Below are 12898 nucleotides of genomic sequence, written 5' to 3' on the forward strand. Positions count from 1 at the left end.
AAGAACAACTGCTGAGGGACAGGCGTCCCGGGGCCGCAGGAGATGGTCCAACCCCAAATCCCACTGACTAGGTCGATAAGGAGGAAGAACTCTCGCTCTCAAGGATGGTATATCAAGACAGTAATGTGAAGGGAAATGAGAAAGAAGGACAAATCTGGGAGACGCAGAGGTAAAATGGCGCCAAGGGATGGCAAGGCTGTTAACGCTTTTCTGCAGAAGCAATCTCCAGGCTCCAATGAATGCAGGAAACGAGCGAGTTGGGCCTTCTCGAGTAAGACGAACCGACCGGTGAGCTACTACTGCGCGGCCGACGAAACAAAGAACGACCAGAAATTGCGAACAGAGGGGTTGTAGCCCATAATGGGAGGTGGAGAGGTAAGACGACTTAATATCCGTAATAGTACCTAAAGCTTGAAGAGTGATTCTCTGGGCTGCATGATGGTTTGTCTTGGATGCTAGCTCCGCGGTCAAGTACGTTGTATCGCGACGGGGTACCACAGCATCTATTAGACGAGCTGAGAGGCCGAGAGAAGTAATTCTAGGCGGCTGTAGAAAATCTACTTGGACTTGCCGGCAGGAAGTCGAGATAGGAGACTTGTTCGCGATGGTGGACAGTCAACAGACGGGGTACCAAGATAGAAACTAACATGTCACCCCCTTTATCATGGAGGCTCGTCTGCCGCTCGCCATCGAATACTCCATTTCCGCTTTCTCCCCACTCTCTGGTCCCAGCAGGCGGGTAGCTGAGCCCGGAGCGAGTTTAGTCCAATGTGATACAGGAAAAGGCAACATCGAAGCCGCGCAAGGTTGAACAGGAGGAACAGCCACAAGACTCTTGGCGTGCGGGAAGCACCAGATAAGTTGATTTGCTGATGAGTGCGGACGACTTGCTGCAGAGATAAGCCATGTTGCATCTATTGGTTCAGGCCTTGCGGCTCGAGTTGAGAGGGGGGATCATCCCACCTGCCCCTTCAGCGTATTTGTCCCTTCTCTGGAATTACACAACGTCAGTATCCCAACCGTTGCAACCCTGCGCCTCCCGGCCGTTCATTTTCTCTCGGCCTGCCCCTGAGGATCTCCCGCAGAGTGGTGCCGCATTCTGACTGCAAGCCACCAACGCCTCACTCCTTGCATCCCCACGTTGCGCCCGACAAGCGAACTCACCTCATTGTTGCAGCTATTGCAAGGCGCGGATTGGACTACCAAGCGACGGCCTCTTCGTTCTTGCTAACGTGCGACTCGAGACCTGCAGAATAAGCCCGGCAGAACCAAAGATACGATCCCATTTTTTATACCACGGTAATTGCCCAAGCATCGTGTTGCTGAGATCAGATTACGCCAAGCAACGTTTGGCCCGTTTTCGTGTAACTTGGACGACGGAAGTGCTCTCGGCAGATCTACATCTACGCGGGCCCAGAGTTTCGTGATCGACCCTGCTTCGATCCTCGAAAGACGCAACAAGCAGATCGTGCCGAGGATTGTCCCGGGCGCTTTCTGGCCATTATCAGTGTTTTTTTTGGTGAAATCACTATCAGCCGAGGAGATTTGTGGGAAACCGTGGGGGTTAATGGCTTGCTTTTTCGGTCAAGCCTCCTTTGGAGCCAGGGGGAAGAACATCCCAACGACACAGCCGGACCATCTCCAAGTGGGGGCCCCAAACCCTCGGACCACCGATTCTCGTACCCATGATCTATCCTCCATGATCACATCTCCGGGGGATGGCGTTTTTGAGCCAGAGACTCTTCCCCTATAAGATACCCTTATCTCCGGGAGCGCAACCATGTAAGACCCTTGCATTACCACATACCTTAGCGTTGACAGGCCCTAAACACGTAGGGTAAAGTCGTCACAGCAACATCAAGAGAGACCAATGCCAACCAAAATGCCTCACCTCCTCTAGCATTACACTATCCTGGATGAGGTCTTCAGCTTCATACCACAATCTCCCTCCATTCCTAAACTCTACAATGACACCCTTTTTGTTTTCCCGACCTCTCTCTACCTGTACACATCCATCATACACCCTAACAGTTACACGATCTCTTCTCCCCGATCCCTTTCCAGCCACACCAATCCAACTAGACACTAGTAAGCTAAAGGTAAAAAGATACGAGTAAGACGCCCCAAAAAAGTGCTATGCAAAGTCCGCAGTGTACTATGCCAAAATGTCGTTCGTTGCAAAAGCGTTGCGTCGCCAGCGGAGGGATAACGATAAAAATGACCCCTTTCCAGATGCCGTCGTGAAGTGGTATTCCCAAAAAAAAAAAAATATATATATATGAAGCAGAAAACAACACCTTCAAAGCGCCAAGCCATGCATCACAGTAAACACCCAAGATTATCGAGGAGAGGCAACAAGCAACCGTACGCCGTCACGGAGGAGTCGGAGGAGCCCGGATCAGAGGCGGCGGCATCAGAGTCGGAGCACGAGTCGGGATGAATAGTCGGCGGCATCAACCAACCAACTAACCACTCACATCACCTCGGTCGTCAGACTCCGAAACCGCCCCTCAAACATCCTTACCCTCTCCTCCTCAATCAGCCGCTGCAGCCGTCTCGTCTCGCGCACCGCATCCTCCCTCTGCTCCTGCAGCGACAGGACCTCGATCTGCGCCGTATTCATCCGGCCGACGACCTCCTGCATCTCGGCGTCGGCCGCGGCGAGCGCGCCCTCCAGCTCGGCAACCCTGCCCTTGAGCGTCTCCACCTGCGCCGTCATGCCGGCCGCGGCGTCGCCGTCGAGGGGCGCGGTGCTGGACCGCCGGACGACCGGGCGCCCGCTGGCCGGGTAGGGGCTGAGCAGCGGCGTCGACATGCGCGGCGACTTGACGCTCATCGACGCACTCCGCGTGCTGAACATGGGCGAGAGAGGCGACTTGGGCGGGAACAGGCGGCGGCCGCGCATGTCGCCGGAGGCGTCGCGGAGGCGCTGCAGCTGCGAGCTGTGCGCGTCCTTGAGCTGGGCGAGCTCTTCCTCGTGGCGCGCCACCCGCTCCTCGGCGCCCGTCTGCGCCGCGACTACCTGCTCTTCGAGCTTGCGGAGCCGGTTTTGTAGCCCTGCGATGCGCTCCGTACTGACCCGCTGCTCGGCCTCGCCGCGCGCAATCGTATCCGCGAGGCGGTTCCGCAGCGCCGAGTTTATCTCGAGTTGGGCGCGCACTTGCTGCGCGAGCTCCTCGACCCGCCGGGCCGACTCGTGTAGTTGGTCGGCCAGATTGCGCTCCGTAACGAAGTGCTGCTTCTCTGAGGCTCGCAGAGACTCGAGCTGGGTACGGCAGGAAGTAGCTTCCATTTGAGCGAGGTCGCGCTCCGAAATGGCGGTCGAGAGCGATTGCTCGAGCCGTTGAATGGCTAGCTGCATCCTTTCATCTGATCCCGTGGTCTCTTCGAGCTTCTTGATATGCTCTAGCGCCTCGGCATATGCTTTTTGCAGTTCCTGGTAAGCTTTTTCGAGAGAGGCTGACGTCACGGGGAAAGCAGAGTCATCATAACTGCTCGACCGGGCAAGAGTCTCAGGAATGAGGATGTCCTTCTCCTTGAGCAAACTGCGCAGCGATCTGATTTCCTCCTCAGCGCGGTCCAGGTCCATCTTGAGACCGCCAAGTCCCTTCTCGACCTGCCACTTTTGCTCTATGGCCTCCTCTGCGCGGCGGCGCAGCACGTTGATCTCGTCACGGAGGTTGGAGACCTCTCTCTCGTAGCCAGCCTTCTTGGGCGACGCCGAGAGCAGCCGGTCTCGCTCCATCTCCAGCTGCCGGATCCGCTTTGTGTTCTCGCGGTTCTGGAGTTCTTGCCTTTCAAGCAGGCTCTTGAGCGCGCTGTGCAGTGCGTCACGCTGAGCCTCGACGTCCTTTAACCTCTCAGCCAGGACCTCCCGAGGTTCAGTCGGCCTTGTGCTGCTCGAACGCGAGATAGACTGGGGGCGGTTCTTCCTGTATGAGCCGGCCGTAACCGATGCAGACCTAGACAGCGCCATCGACATGCGGGTCCCAGTTTGTTTGAGCTCAGAGTTCTCGGAACGAAGCAGCTCGAGTTCCTGCTGCATCTTGGACGTGTCGTAGGCGAGTTTGGCGTGCTCGGAAGCCTCGGCCTCGAGGCCTTCGACACGAGCGCGCAGCTGCGGAACGATTTCGTCGCGCAGGTTGTCCCGTTCGTTGGACGCCGTCTGCAGCTCCCCCTTCAGGGCATCAAGGAGGTCTTCAAAGTTGCTCTTGACCTCGCGCTCTTCCGAGAGCCTCCGGCTTAGGTCCTCGCACATGCTCTCCAGCTCCTTGATACGTCCGCTGGCGTCAACCGCGTCGATCTGCGAGACATCCACCTCCGAGGCCTTCTTTGACAGTTCTTGGATCTGCTGGTCTAGCAGTCGCCGTTTATCGCGCTCATCCTGGAGCTTGTTGGTTAGCTCCAACCGTAGTTGAGCCCTCTCTTGCTCTGCTCTGCGCTGGATCTGTGAGATCTCCTCTTTAGCTTGATCATAATCGCTGAATTTGGCCGAACTGTAGCCGGAGTCGGAGTAATAATCGCTCGTCCGCTTCCCAGGTGCTTGGGCGTTGTTGACCTGTTCTTGTAACTTCTCGACCAGGTCCTCTAGGTCAATCTCGCGCCGGATGGACGCAGCCAATTCGGCGCTGATGGCCTTCAGCTCGTCCTCCATCTCCTCGAGTTGCCCCAATGACGTCGTGCTGTCTGCCGGTGTTTGGAGGTAGGATTCACAGTAGCGTAGGGGGCTTTGGTCGGTGGCATTTGAAAAGCTTCGGTCCTTTGCCGAGAGTGGCGTCTCATATGACTCGGTCACAACAGTTGTGGCCTTTGGAGACGAGGGCGACGGAAGCGGGGAGAAGCCCTTGTCGGAGAAGTCGGTGGTCGGTGAAGGCGAAGGGGAGGTGGCCCAGCCAAAGAAGGCGCTGAGCTTGGAGGAAGCTGGTGATTTTGGCAGCGGCTTATTAAGATTGCTCCGTTCTAGCGGGCTTGCAGATGTCGCCGGTACATCTCTGTCTTGATTTGATCCAAAATTAAGGTGTGGCGGGGGCGACTTTCGCGCAAACATGGACATGCTCCTTGTATTAGTGTCAATGATGGTGGTGCGCCTGGGCCCCTGCGACTCGGGTGAATCAGGGATGTGGTAGTCGAGCCCGTACGGATCCGACTCCTGACTGGCCAGACTGGCTGACTCGGCGCTAAGACCTTCAACCTCTGAAGACTTTGTTTGAGCCGCTGCAGGGTTGCTTCCCGCAGTGTTTTGTGGGACGTCTCCCGCGTCGGCAGGTGGGAGTGAAGGCTGCACGAACTGCGCAGCGGCGGGAGAGGATCTGCTTGGAGAGCCTGGTTAGCTAATATAGCCCACCCATTTTAACCAGGCGAAATGAGACGGCGAGTCGAGACATACGGTTGGCTGCTCTCAGGACTGGCCGACCAGCTCACGTTATTGAGAGCGCTTGTCGCCAGTAGGCTCCGGTGGTCAGGGAATTCGTAGAGTGTTGGGCTGTCGAGCGAGCAGGACCTCGCAAACCTCTGCTCAGGCCTTGGGAGGTTGGCGAAGGCGTCGGCGTAAGCCCGCGTCGAATATCTGACGGCGACAGGCGAGGCGGTCGACGAGAGCGGCTTCCGCTTGACGGGACCCGATATCTGGGCCAGACTGACCGACCTGCTGCGCGAGCTCGGCAGCGGGTGTTTGGACAGCAGGGGTAGATCTGGCAGCTCTGGCAGCTCAGGGAAGGCGTCCGTTTGGTCCAGTGTTTCGTGATGGTCGAGTGGTAGGGGGACCGGGCGTGGTGACTGAGGGCCGGATGCAGCTTCAGATGATGCACTGGCCGTGTCAGACTCGGGGCTGGGAGGCGGGCGGCCCCCCTCAGGCGGGGCCGGGTCGAGCGCAACCATTTCAACTTAAGAGGGTGTGGTAATTGCTCCGGTTGCAGTGTTGGTTTGCCGGCGTGGGATCCTCATGGCTTGGCCAGTGTCGATTGCTCTGAAGGGCAATTTCACATAACTGCGATTTGGGGACGAAAAGACTCGGTTGCGCGAGACTTGGGGATCGAGCTAGGGGGCCTTCGCGAAAAAGGGGCCACCCGCCGATTGGCCATCGCCAACTGCGAGCGTAAATGAGCGGGGCCAAGCGAGCCTATCACAGTTAGTTAGGTATCATCAAATGCAGGTACGTGCCACTGGCGACCGATTTAGGAGTTGGTCCGAGCTACCTGGCCTTGGCCGGCGCCCTTGCGGCTTCTCTGCACCCATTGACTGGCTGGTCTCGTCACATTGCCGCCCTGCGCTTCCAAGAGACGTGCCCAGAAAATCAGCACACCATCAGGCGTGATGCGAGCTGTACCATAGGAAGCACATTGAGCAATTCGATTTGCCCAAATCGTTAAAGGGGGGGAATGATCAGCCCGCTGCGCCTCCAATTGATCGTGCAATTTTCTGTTCGTCTTTTTGAGCTAGGGGCGGTGGATCTTCTTCTACCGTTTTTGCGGGGTACCCTGTAGCCAGGTACCTTGCCTAGTGTGGGGGGCAGCCTCCTCTCCCGAGTCCAGACCCTGCATTGCATCGATGATGTGCATTGGAAAATATAAAAAGGAAATGACACTCCTTCAACTCCTGCATGCTGAAGTCGCCGATGGGCCGCACCACGGAGGTGAGGTGAGCAGTGATCTACAGAATTCCCGCACGACAGCCTCAATCGCTCGACATTCCTGGATTGAACAGTCGGCGCATTGAATAAGCTGGCACTGGAGTGGAACAAGAACCGGGTTACGAAAACCCAGTCGCAAAACTGAGCCCGGGACTTCGGGCAAGTTTGATCGGCGAAACATTGTTTGTCTCGGAGGGCACTGCATTCCACGCTACCGTTCTCGAATGTCGTCATGTGGCCAAACCTCTTGTTGTGTAGAGCGTAAATGTACATGAACTCTTGTCCATTCTACGTTTTGCACAGCGCACACTTTGTGGCCACCCGAAACCTTGCGCCGTCTAAGTGCGTGTCACGGACCCAGGTTACGTGACCGTCCTGACTCAAGAAAATGACCCACCGCTGACTACTATTGCCGTGCTGTCGGCATCCGGATCCTTCAGAACTGAAAGAATAAAAAGTCCTGTAACGTCATCAAACGCCAGCACTGTGTTTCGCCGTCCACCATCTAAACCTGTGGCGCTGTCCCTCTCGTGCGGCCGCTCGTCCCATTCCGAATGCGACCTGGATAAGCCGAGAGACGGTCAGCGTCGTGGCGCTAACGCAACCAGCTGAAGCTGTGCCACTCGATCAACCCGCCGTTGGCCGCCGTCGCAGATCTGTTCTCTGAGCCATGAAACAGGACATGTCCGAGGTTGACTGACTGTAAAATGCGACTGCTTACAGCTAGGAGGATCACAGGGCATGTCATCAATCGGCCATGGCCACTCGCCATCTTGACTCGCAGAGTAAGCCTGGAGATGCTATCAGAGCGACATGCCGAACTCTGCCCTGACACTCATCATGTATTATTGGTACATGGAGTGGTGATTCCCCGCCGGCCCGGCCAACCAGTTCTGAAATAACACACGACAGCCCCTATTTCCTTCCATATCTTGACTCGGCAGCGTATTCCTTCTGGATAGAATTGAATTTAGACATGGCTAATTGATCAAGTAGGAAATGTAAAGAGCAAAGGAGGAGAGTAAGAAGACCGCGCCTCATGCAATTACATAAGCAGTTCAGACCTTAGCTTGAGGATTCTAGGATGTGTAATGAGAGATTAAGAACAGCTACCAGATCGCGGCGGCTCCAGATCAACCAATCGCACATGGTCGCCCCGCGACCACCGGGTTATTTTCTTGCCCATTGGCCAAGTTTCGCTCAGCCCGGAAGGTCAAGCTCGGGGAACGCCATTCGCCCAGGGAAGCATGGTTATATCCCAGTGTCTCAATCGCATGATAATGATGTTGTCTTAATCATCCGTGATCCACTGGCCCCTGAAGCAAAAGGGAAGCGGGATATGTAACGAGAGAGCAAACGAAAGAAGGACAAGACCAAGATACCTGAAGGCAAAAAGATACCTCGTACTGCCCATCAAGAACTCCAAAGTTATGCTACGAGCAAGCCCAATCGAGACGCCGGTTCCCCAATAATACATCCTCTTAAAGAGCTCCTCGGAGATGAAGCAAAAGAAGGTTCAAGGCCCAACAATACACCACCACGAGCTGCCCTACAAACTCCACAGCCTACTGAACCCACCACGCCCCTTCTCAGAGGTGGCGACGTCACACTAACCAAACGGCCCTCCCCAGGCCCTGAAGACATACTCGGTCTGGATACGAGTCGGTCGCAGAGGGGCCATAGGCGGTCTCAGAATCCTGAGGGGGTCTGGAACCGGAACGTCCCCTACCTCTGCGCCCATCTCTGTCTCCAGCTCCCCTTCCAGCGTACCCGCCATATGAGGCGGCGGTACAGGCGGAGGAGGGGGAGGCGGAGGAGGGGGAGGCGGAGGCGGAGGCGGCTCCTGCTGACCCTGCTGCTCTTGCTGCCCCATTCCCGCAAACGCACCCCGTCCGCGGACAGTGGCCCGACGACGGGGCGCGGCGGCGCGCAAGTTCTGAGGGAAAAACACGGGACCCCAAGGCATGCCGTTTCCGTTGCCGTTGCCGCCGGCTAGGTGAGGCGGTGGCCTGGGCATGTGCATCCGCAGGCGGTTCGGCCGGGGGTCCCATGGCGCGCGAGGCGGGGGCTCGCCGAGCGCGTCGAGGACAGGGTCGGGCGGCTCGGTGCACTGCGGAGTGTGCCGGCAGAAGAGGAAGTCGTGGCGGTTACGCTCGTACGGGGCGAGGCAGACGTAGCAGAACTCGTGCGAACAGACGCCTTGAAAGAAGGGGGTTAATTAACGGTGGGTATAATTGTGGTGGAAGGAACCGGGAAGACTTACATGTGATGTGATTGCAACCAGTCCATTTGTGGATGGCCTTGTTGCATTTTGGGCATGTTTTGGTCGTTTTCTTGATTTCGTCTTCGGAAGCCTTCTCGTCCTTCCTACGTTGGCGGTTTCTCCGGTCGTATTCTTCGCAGGTTTCCCCGGTATGCCAGGGGATGTTGTGTTTGACGCAGTGTCTCGCCTTGCAGGCGAGGCATTTGAATTCAGTGCATTTGGATATCTGGCCGGATTCGCATCCCGCGGATAGACAGAAGTGGAAGTCTGTCGAACAATGGTTAGTTATGGTGCTTCTGTTTTCGAGGGGGCCATCTTCAGAGCAACCACTTCCGCCTCGGGAAGTATTGCTCTTATCCCTCGACTCTTAAATAGCCATTAAGGGTGGTAAACGGGCCCGATTTACGTACTTTCTATTTCTTTCAGGGCAGCCCGCAGCATCCAGGCGTCGTAACGGTCAAATGTCTCCTTGGACACGTTCCGCTTCACATCCTGGTGGCTAAGAAGTTCCGAACAGTCTGGACATTTGAGTCTGTCCCACGTGCCATCCGCGACGCCTGCTTCTAGCCACTGCTTCAGACAGTCCCTGCACATGGTGGCTTCATGTTGGCAGCGCTGCGTAATCTTGGTGGGCATCTCGGTGACCTTCTTGTCCTCGATACAAGCACTGCATGTCTCGGTTTGAGGCAGCAGCCATGATTCCTCCTGCGAGAAGGTTTCGGCGTCGTCTTCCGAGAGTTCAAAGTCGTAGGTGGCACCCCATTTCACCGGTGTCGAGCGGCCAATGGGGCTACCATTGAGACTGAGTTTAAGCTCGGATGCCCTGAGCTTGCTCCTCCCGTGCTGGCGGACTGCTCGGAATATGCGGGAATCCATGTATTCTAGCAGGGCCTTCCCACTGAAACCTTTACATGTTCGGCCATTGGGGTGATAAAGATATTCCCTCCTCAATCCACGAATCACGACATAACGATCCTCGGGGTTCACGTCGATACAGAGCCAACGACAGAGCCACGTCTTGATCTGCCGGACCTCCCAGCAATTTCCTTGCAGCGAGCCGCGCCGGAGGCCGTCTCTAGCGACAAGGACGATTCTGTTTGCGTCTTGGATGCCCATGCACTCGGCAACCTTTTGCCTCAACTGCCCAACCGTGGCTCCTGCGTTGATGGCCTCGACCATGGTGCTCGCGAGCGAGTCGTGGAGGGGAGCATCACTCCGGTCCTGCCAGTGAGAGAGCTTCCAGTCCTCGGAGCTCTCTTGAGACCTGGACACACGGTACCATATTGATGGAGTCTCGTCGGTGAGCTTGTCGTCAGGTGAAAACTGTCGGCCTTTGGGATCGTAAAGCTGGAAGAATGCAGTTTCAGCGAGCGGCCAGTTTCGCGCTGTGTAGTAGCGCTTGATATAGGGCTCGACGCGGGATGCAAGGCAGCCATTCTTGACCGCGAGAGTGAGATCGAGGTACCGGTCATCGAGGGCCTTGAACTCGACTCGCACTCTCTCGGACGGTTTTGCTGGGGGCCTTGCACCCGTGCCGGCAGCGTCGGTTTGACCCCCGTGATCCCGTGACTTGTCTCGTTGAGGCACGTGTCGAGAATTTCTGCGTCGGGGCGCAGTGGGCGAGGCGAACCATTCGAGTATGCTCGCGGGGCGTCTACTACTGCTGCTGTTTCGGCGGCCGTGTGCCATTGTCGCCTGGCATAAAGTTTCCTTCCATGACAAGGCTCGGAAAGGTGGGTGATGTCGAAGCCGAGAGAAGTGACGTTAAAGAGAATGGAGAAGGCTGCAAAAGTGGTACAGGACTCTGGGGAAAAGAAAAGTGTTTCGACAATGGTGGCGAGGCTGTCAGCCTGCATGCTCGATGCATGTGTAGGTAATGTACAGATTGAAGAGCTCCGGGGCTCGGGACGGCGAGGAGAGCAGCTGCATCCTCGCACAGCTCCTGGCCGACAGCCCTCAACCGAAGCGGTCGAACAGTGTGGAGCTAACAACAGTGCCCAGTGAACTGGCGCTCAAATGGCGGTCGCAAGACGACCATGGCTTTGATGCCAGCACATCCATCGCCATGATCGACCAATCACCCCCCAAATGCCTTGCCGGACTTGCTGGAGACGGTCGTGTCAAAGGGTTGTGAGGCAAAAGAACCCACACTGCCCAGAACCTAACTGCAGCTTCGCGGCCAGCGAAAGCTCCCCACACCACTCAGACCGCCTGCAGGGTGGCCAGGTTGATTGTGTTCGTGATTGGCCGCCCTGCTAGAGTAGCAAGAAGGTGTGGAATTGGGTTTGTTCAAAAAGGGCAATTTTCCTCCGTTCAAGTTTGGTATTTGGTTCTCAGTTTTCGACAAATGACTACCTTACCTAGGGCAAACCTGCTATTTAGCCTTTACACAAGGGCATCTTCTCAACTTATGTATTTCTACTAGCTCTGTAAGACAGCAAATAACAAAAAGAAAAGTGGAAAGAAAATTGCCATATACTAAGACCGGATTACCATCTAATAATTCAGTGTCTCCATTGGGGGATCCCGCCGTACCAGCTTGAACTCTGCGCCACCATTCTGCTTGTCAACCAAAATAAGCCGGCCTCCAGGCTGTAAAGCTCCAGTAAACGTCCGCCACCAATTTACCCACCCTATTTTCCTGTCGTCAATCCACACTTTCTGCTCCGCCTCCCAGATCCCTCCCCCTACCTCTGAGATATCCGCCGGTTGCGGGCCGGGATAGAACAGCCACGACCTCAGCCCAGCAATCACCAACAACTTCAGTCCCATACCCTGCAGCGATAGCGCCAGCTCTCCCACTTCTTGCAGGCTGAGGTACTCCTTATGAAGGTACGTGAGGCCTCTCAAGTCAAGGAACAGGGACTCGAGCCGCTCCAGAGCCTTCCATCTTAAGCAGAAGTTCGCTTTACGCTCAAAACGTATCCGGTCTCGGACCGTCTCTAGATTGTGCACCTGGTTGATCGGCCTCGTCGGCGACATGACCCCAGCATCCCAAGGCTCCAACTGCGCCAACCCGGGCACGGTGTTGAGCACCAGATGCCGGATCCGCTGAAACAGGTACTTCGGTTCCTCCTCGCCCTCCTCTCCCCGCACATGACTTAGAGAGGAAGAAGAAGTCCCCACCTGCGGCAAAACATCCTTTTCCCTCCCGTCGATCGAACAGACCGTGACATTCCTCAGCTCCCCTGGCCCAGCCGGATGAACCACCTCCCCATCCACCGGCCCGTCCAAGAAGTAGTCGTCCACAAACGGCAGCAGGCCCAAGTTCCGCCGCTCCCTCAGGATGAGCAGCTCCTCAACCTCCTCCCGCGGCATCGCCCTCCACAGCCGGCCGACGTGCGACAGCTCCTGCCCGACGACAATGGCGCACTCGCCGGTCCACGCGCGGACCATCTCGCGGTGGTAGAACCCCGACAGGGCCTCACCATTGACGTATCGCGGGTCGCGCATCAGGGGAAAACGGATGTGGTCGTGCTGCCCGTGCTCAAAGGTCGTCGAGATGTGCCCTTTCTCTCCAGGATGCGAGGGGAGGGTATACGTATCGACGCGGGTGGAACGCAGGATCTTCTCAAGAGCAGTGTATTTGCGCTCGCAGACGTTCCATTCTGGGCAGAGGAGGGCGAATACGCAGGTTGGGGTTTCCGAGACCGATTGGAGTAGGACCTTGGTGACGAGCTCCGGAGGAAGGCTCGATAACTTGGCGGTAGAGCTGGAAGTTGCGGCGTCCATGGTGGTGTTGAGGCCCATCGCGCTGTAATAGGAGAGTCGAATGGTGCTGTTGAAAAGACGACAGCAGCAAATACTAGGCGTCCGACTTACCTTGATAAGAAAGTCAGATCGATTCGGAAACTGTAATATACTCGGGCGACTTGTATTCGGGACAAAGAATGGGACAAAGGACAAAGAGACAAAGCAGCATTGTCCTGACACAATCGGAACAAGCCATTTCGGGGTCACTGTTTGGTTCCGGCCCTTCAGTGTCCGTCACGTTTGCGATCTTGAGA

General features: G+C 56.4%; 3 protein-coding genes across 3 annotated transcripts; all 3 read right to left on the reverse strand.

The window, feature by feature from the left end:
• Window positions 1-2473: 2473 nt before the first annotated feature.
• Window positions 2474-5877, reverse strand: MFIFM68171_01080 (Intracellular protein transport protein; the record flags this gene model as incomplete). Its single annotated transcript, XM_071056502.1, has 2 exons — window positions 2474-5309; window positions 5387-5877. 2 exons carry the CDS (start codon window positions 5875-5877, stop codon window positions 2474-2476), a joined length of 3327 nt encoding a protein of 1108 aa, XP_070912603.1.
• Window positions 5878-8237: 2360 nt separating this feature from the next.
• Window positions 8238-10580, reverse strand: MFIFM68171_01081 (RBR-type E3 ubiquitin transferase; the record flags this gene model as incomplete). Its single annotated transcript, XM_071056503.1, has 3 exons — window positions 8238-8827; window positions 8892-9158; window positions 9302-10580. The coding sequence occupies 3 exons, from the start codon at window positions 10578-10580 to the stop codon at window positions 8238-8240; spliced, it is 2136 nt and encodes a 711-aa protein (XP_070912604.1).
• Window positions 10581-11387: 807 nt separating this feature from the next.
• MFIFM68171_01082 (F-box domain-containing protein) lies at window positions 11388-12623 on the reverse strand (the record flags this gene model as incomplete). The annotated part of the gene is made up of 1 exon (XM_071056504.1): window positions 11388-12623. One exon carries the CDS (start codon window positions 12621-12623, stop codon window positions 11388-11390), a length of 1236 nt encoding a protein of 411 aa, XP_070912605.1.
• Between the last annotated feature and the right edge of the window lie 275 nt (window positions 12624-12898).

The sequence above is a fragment of the Madurella fahalii genome (assembly GCF_045866475.1).
Source record: "Madurella fahalii IFM 68171 DNA, scaffold_1, whole genome shotgun sequence".
NCBI lineage: Eukaryota > Fungi > Ascomycota > Sordariomycetes > Sordariales > Madurella > Madurella fahalii.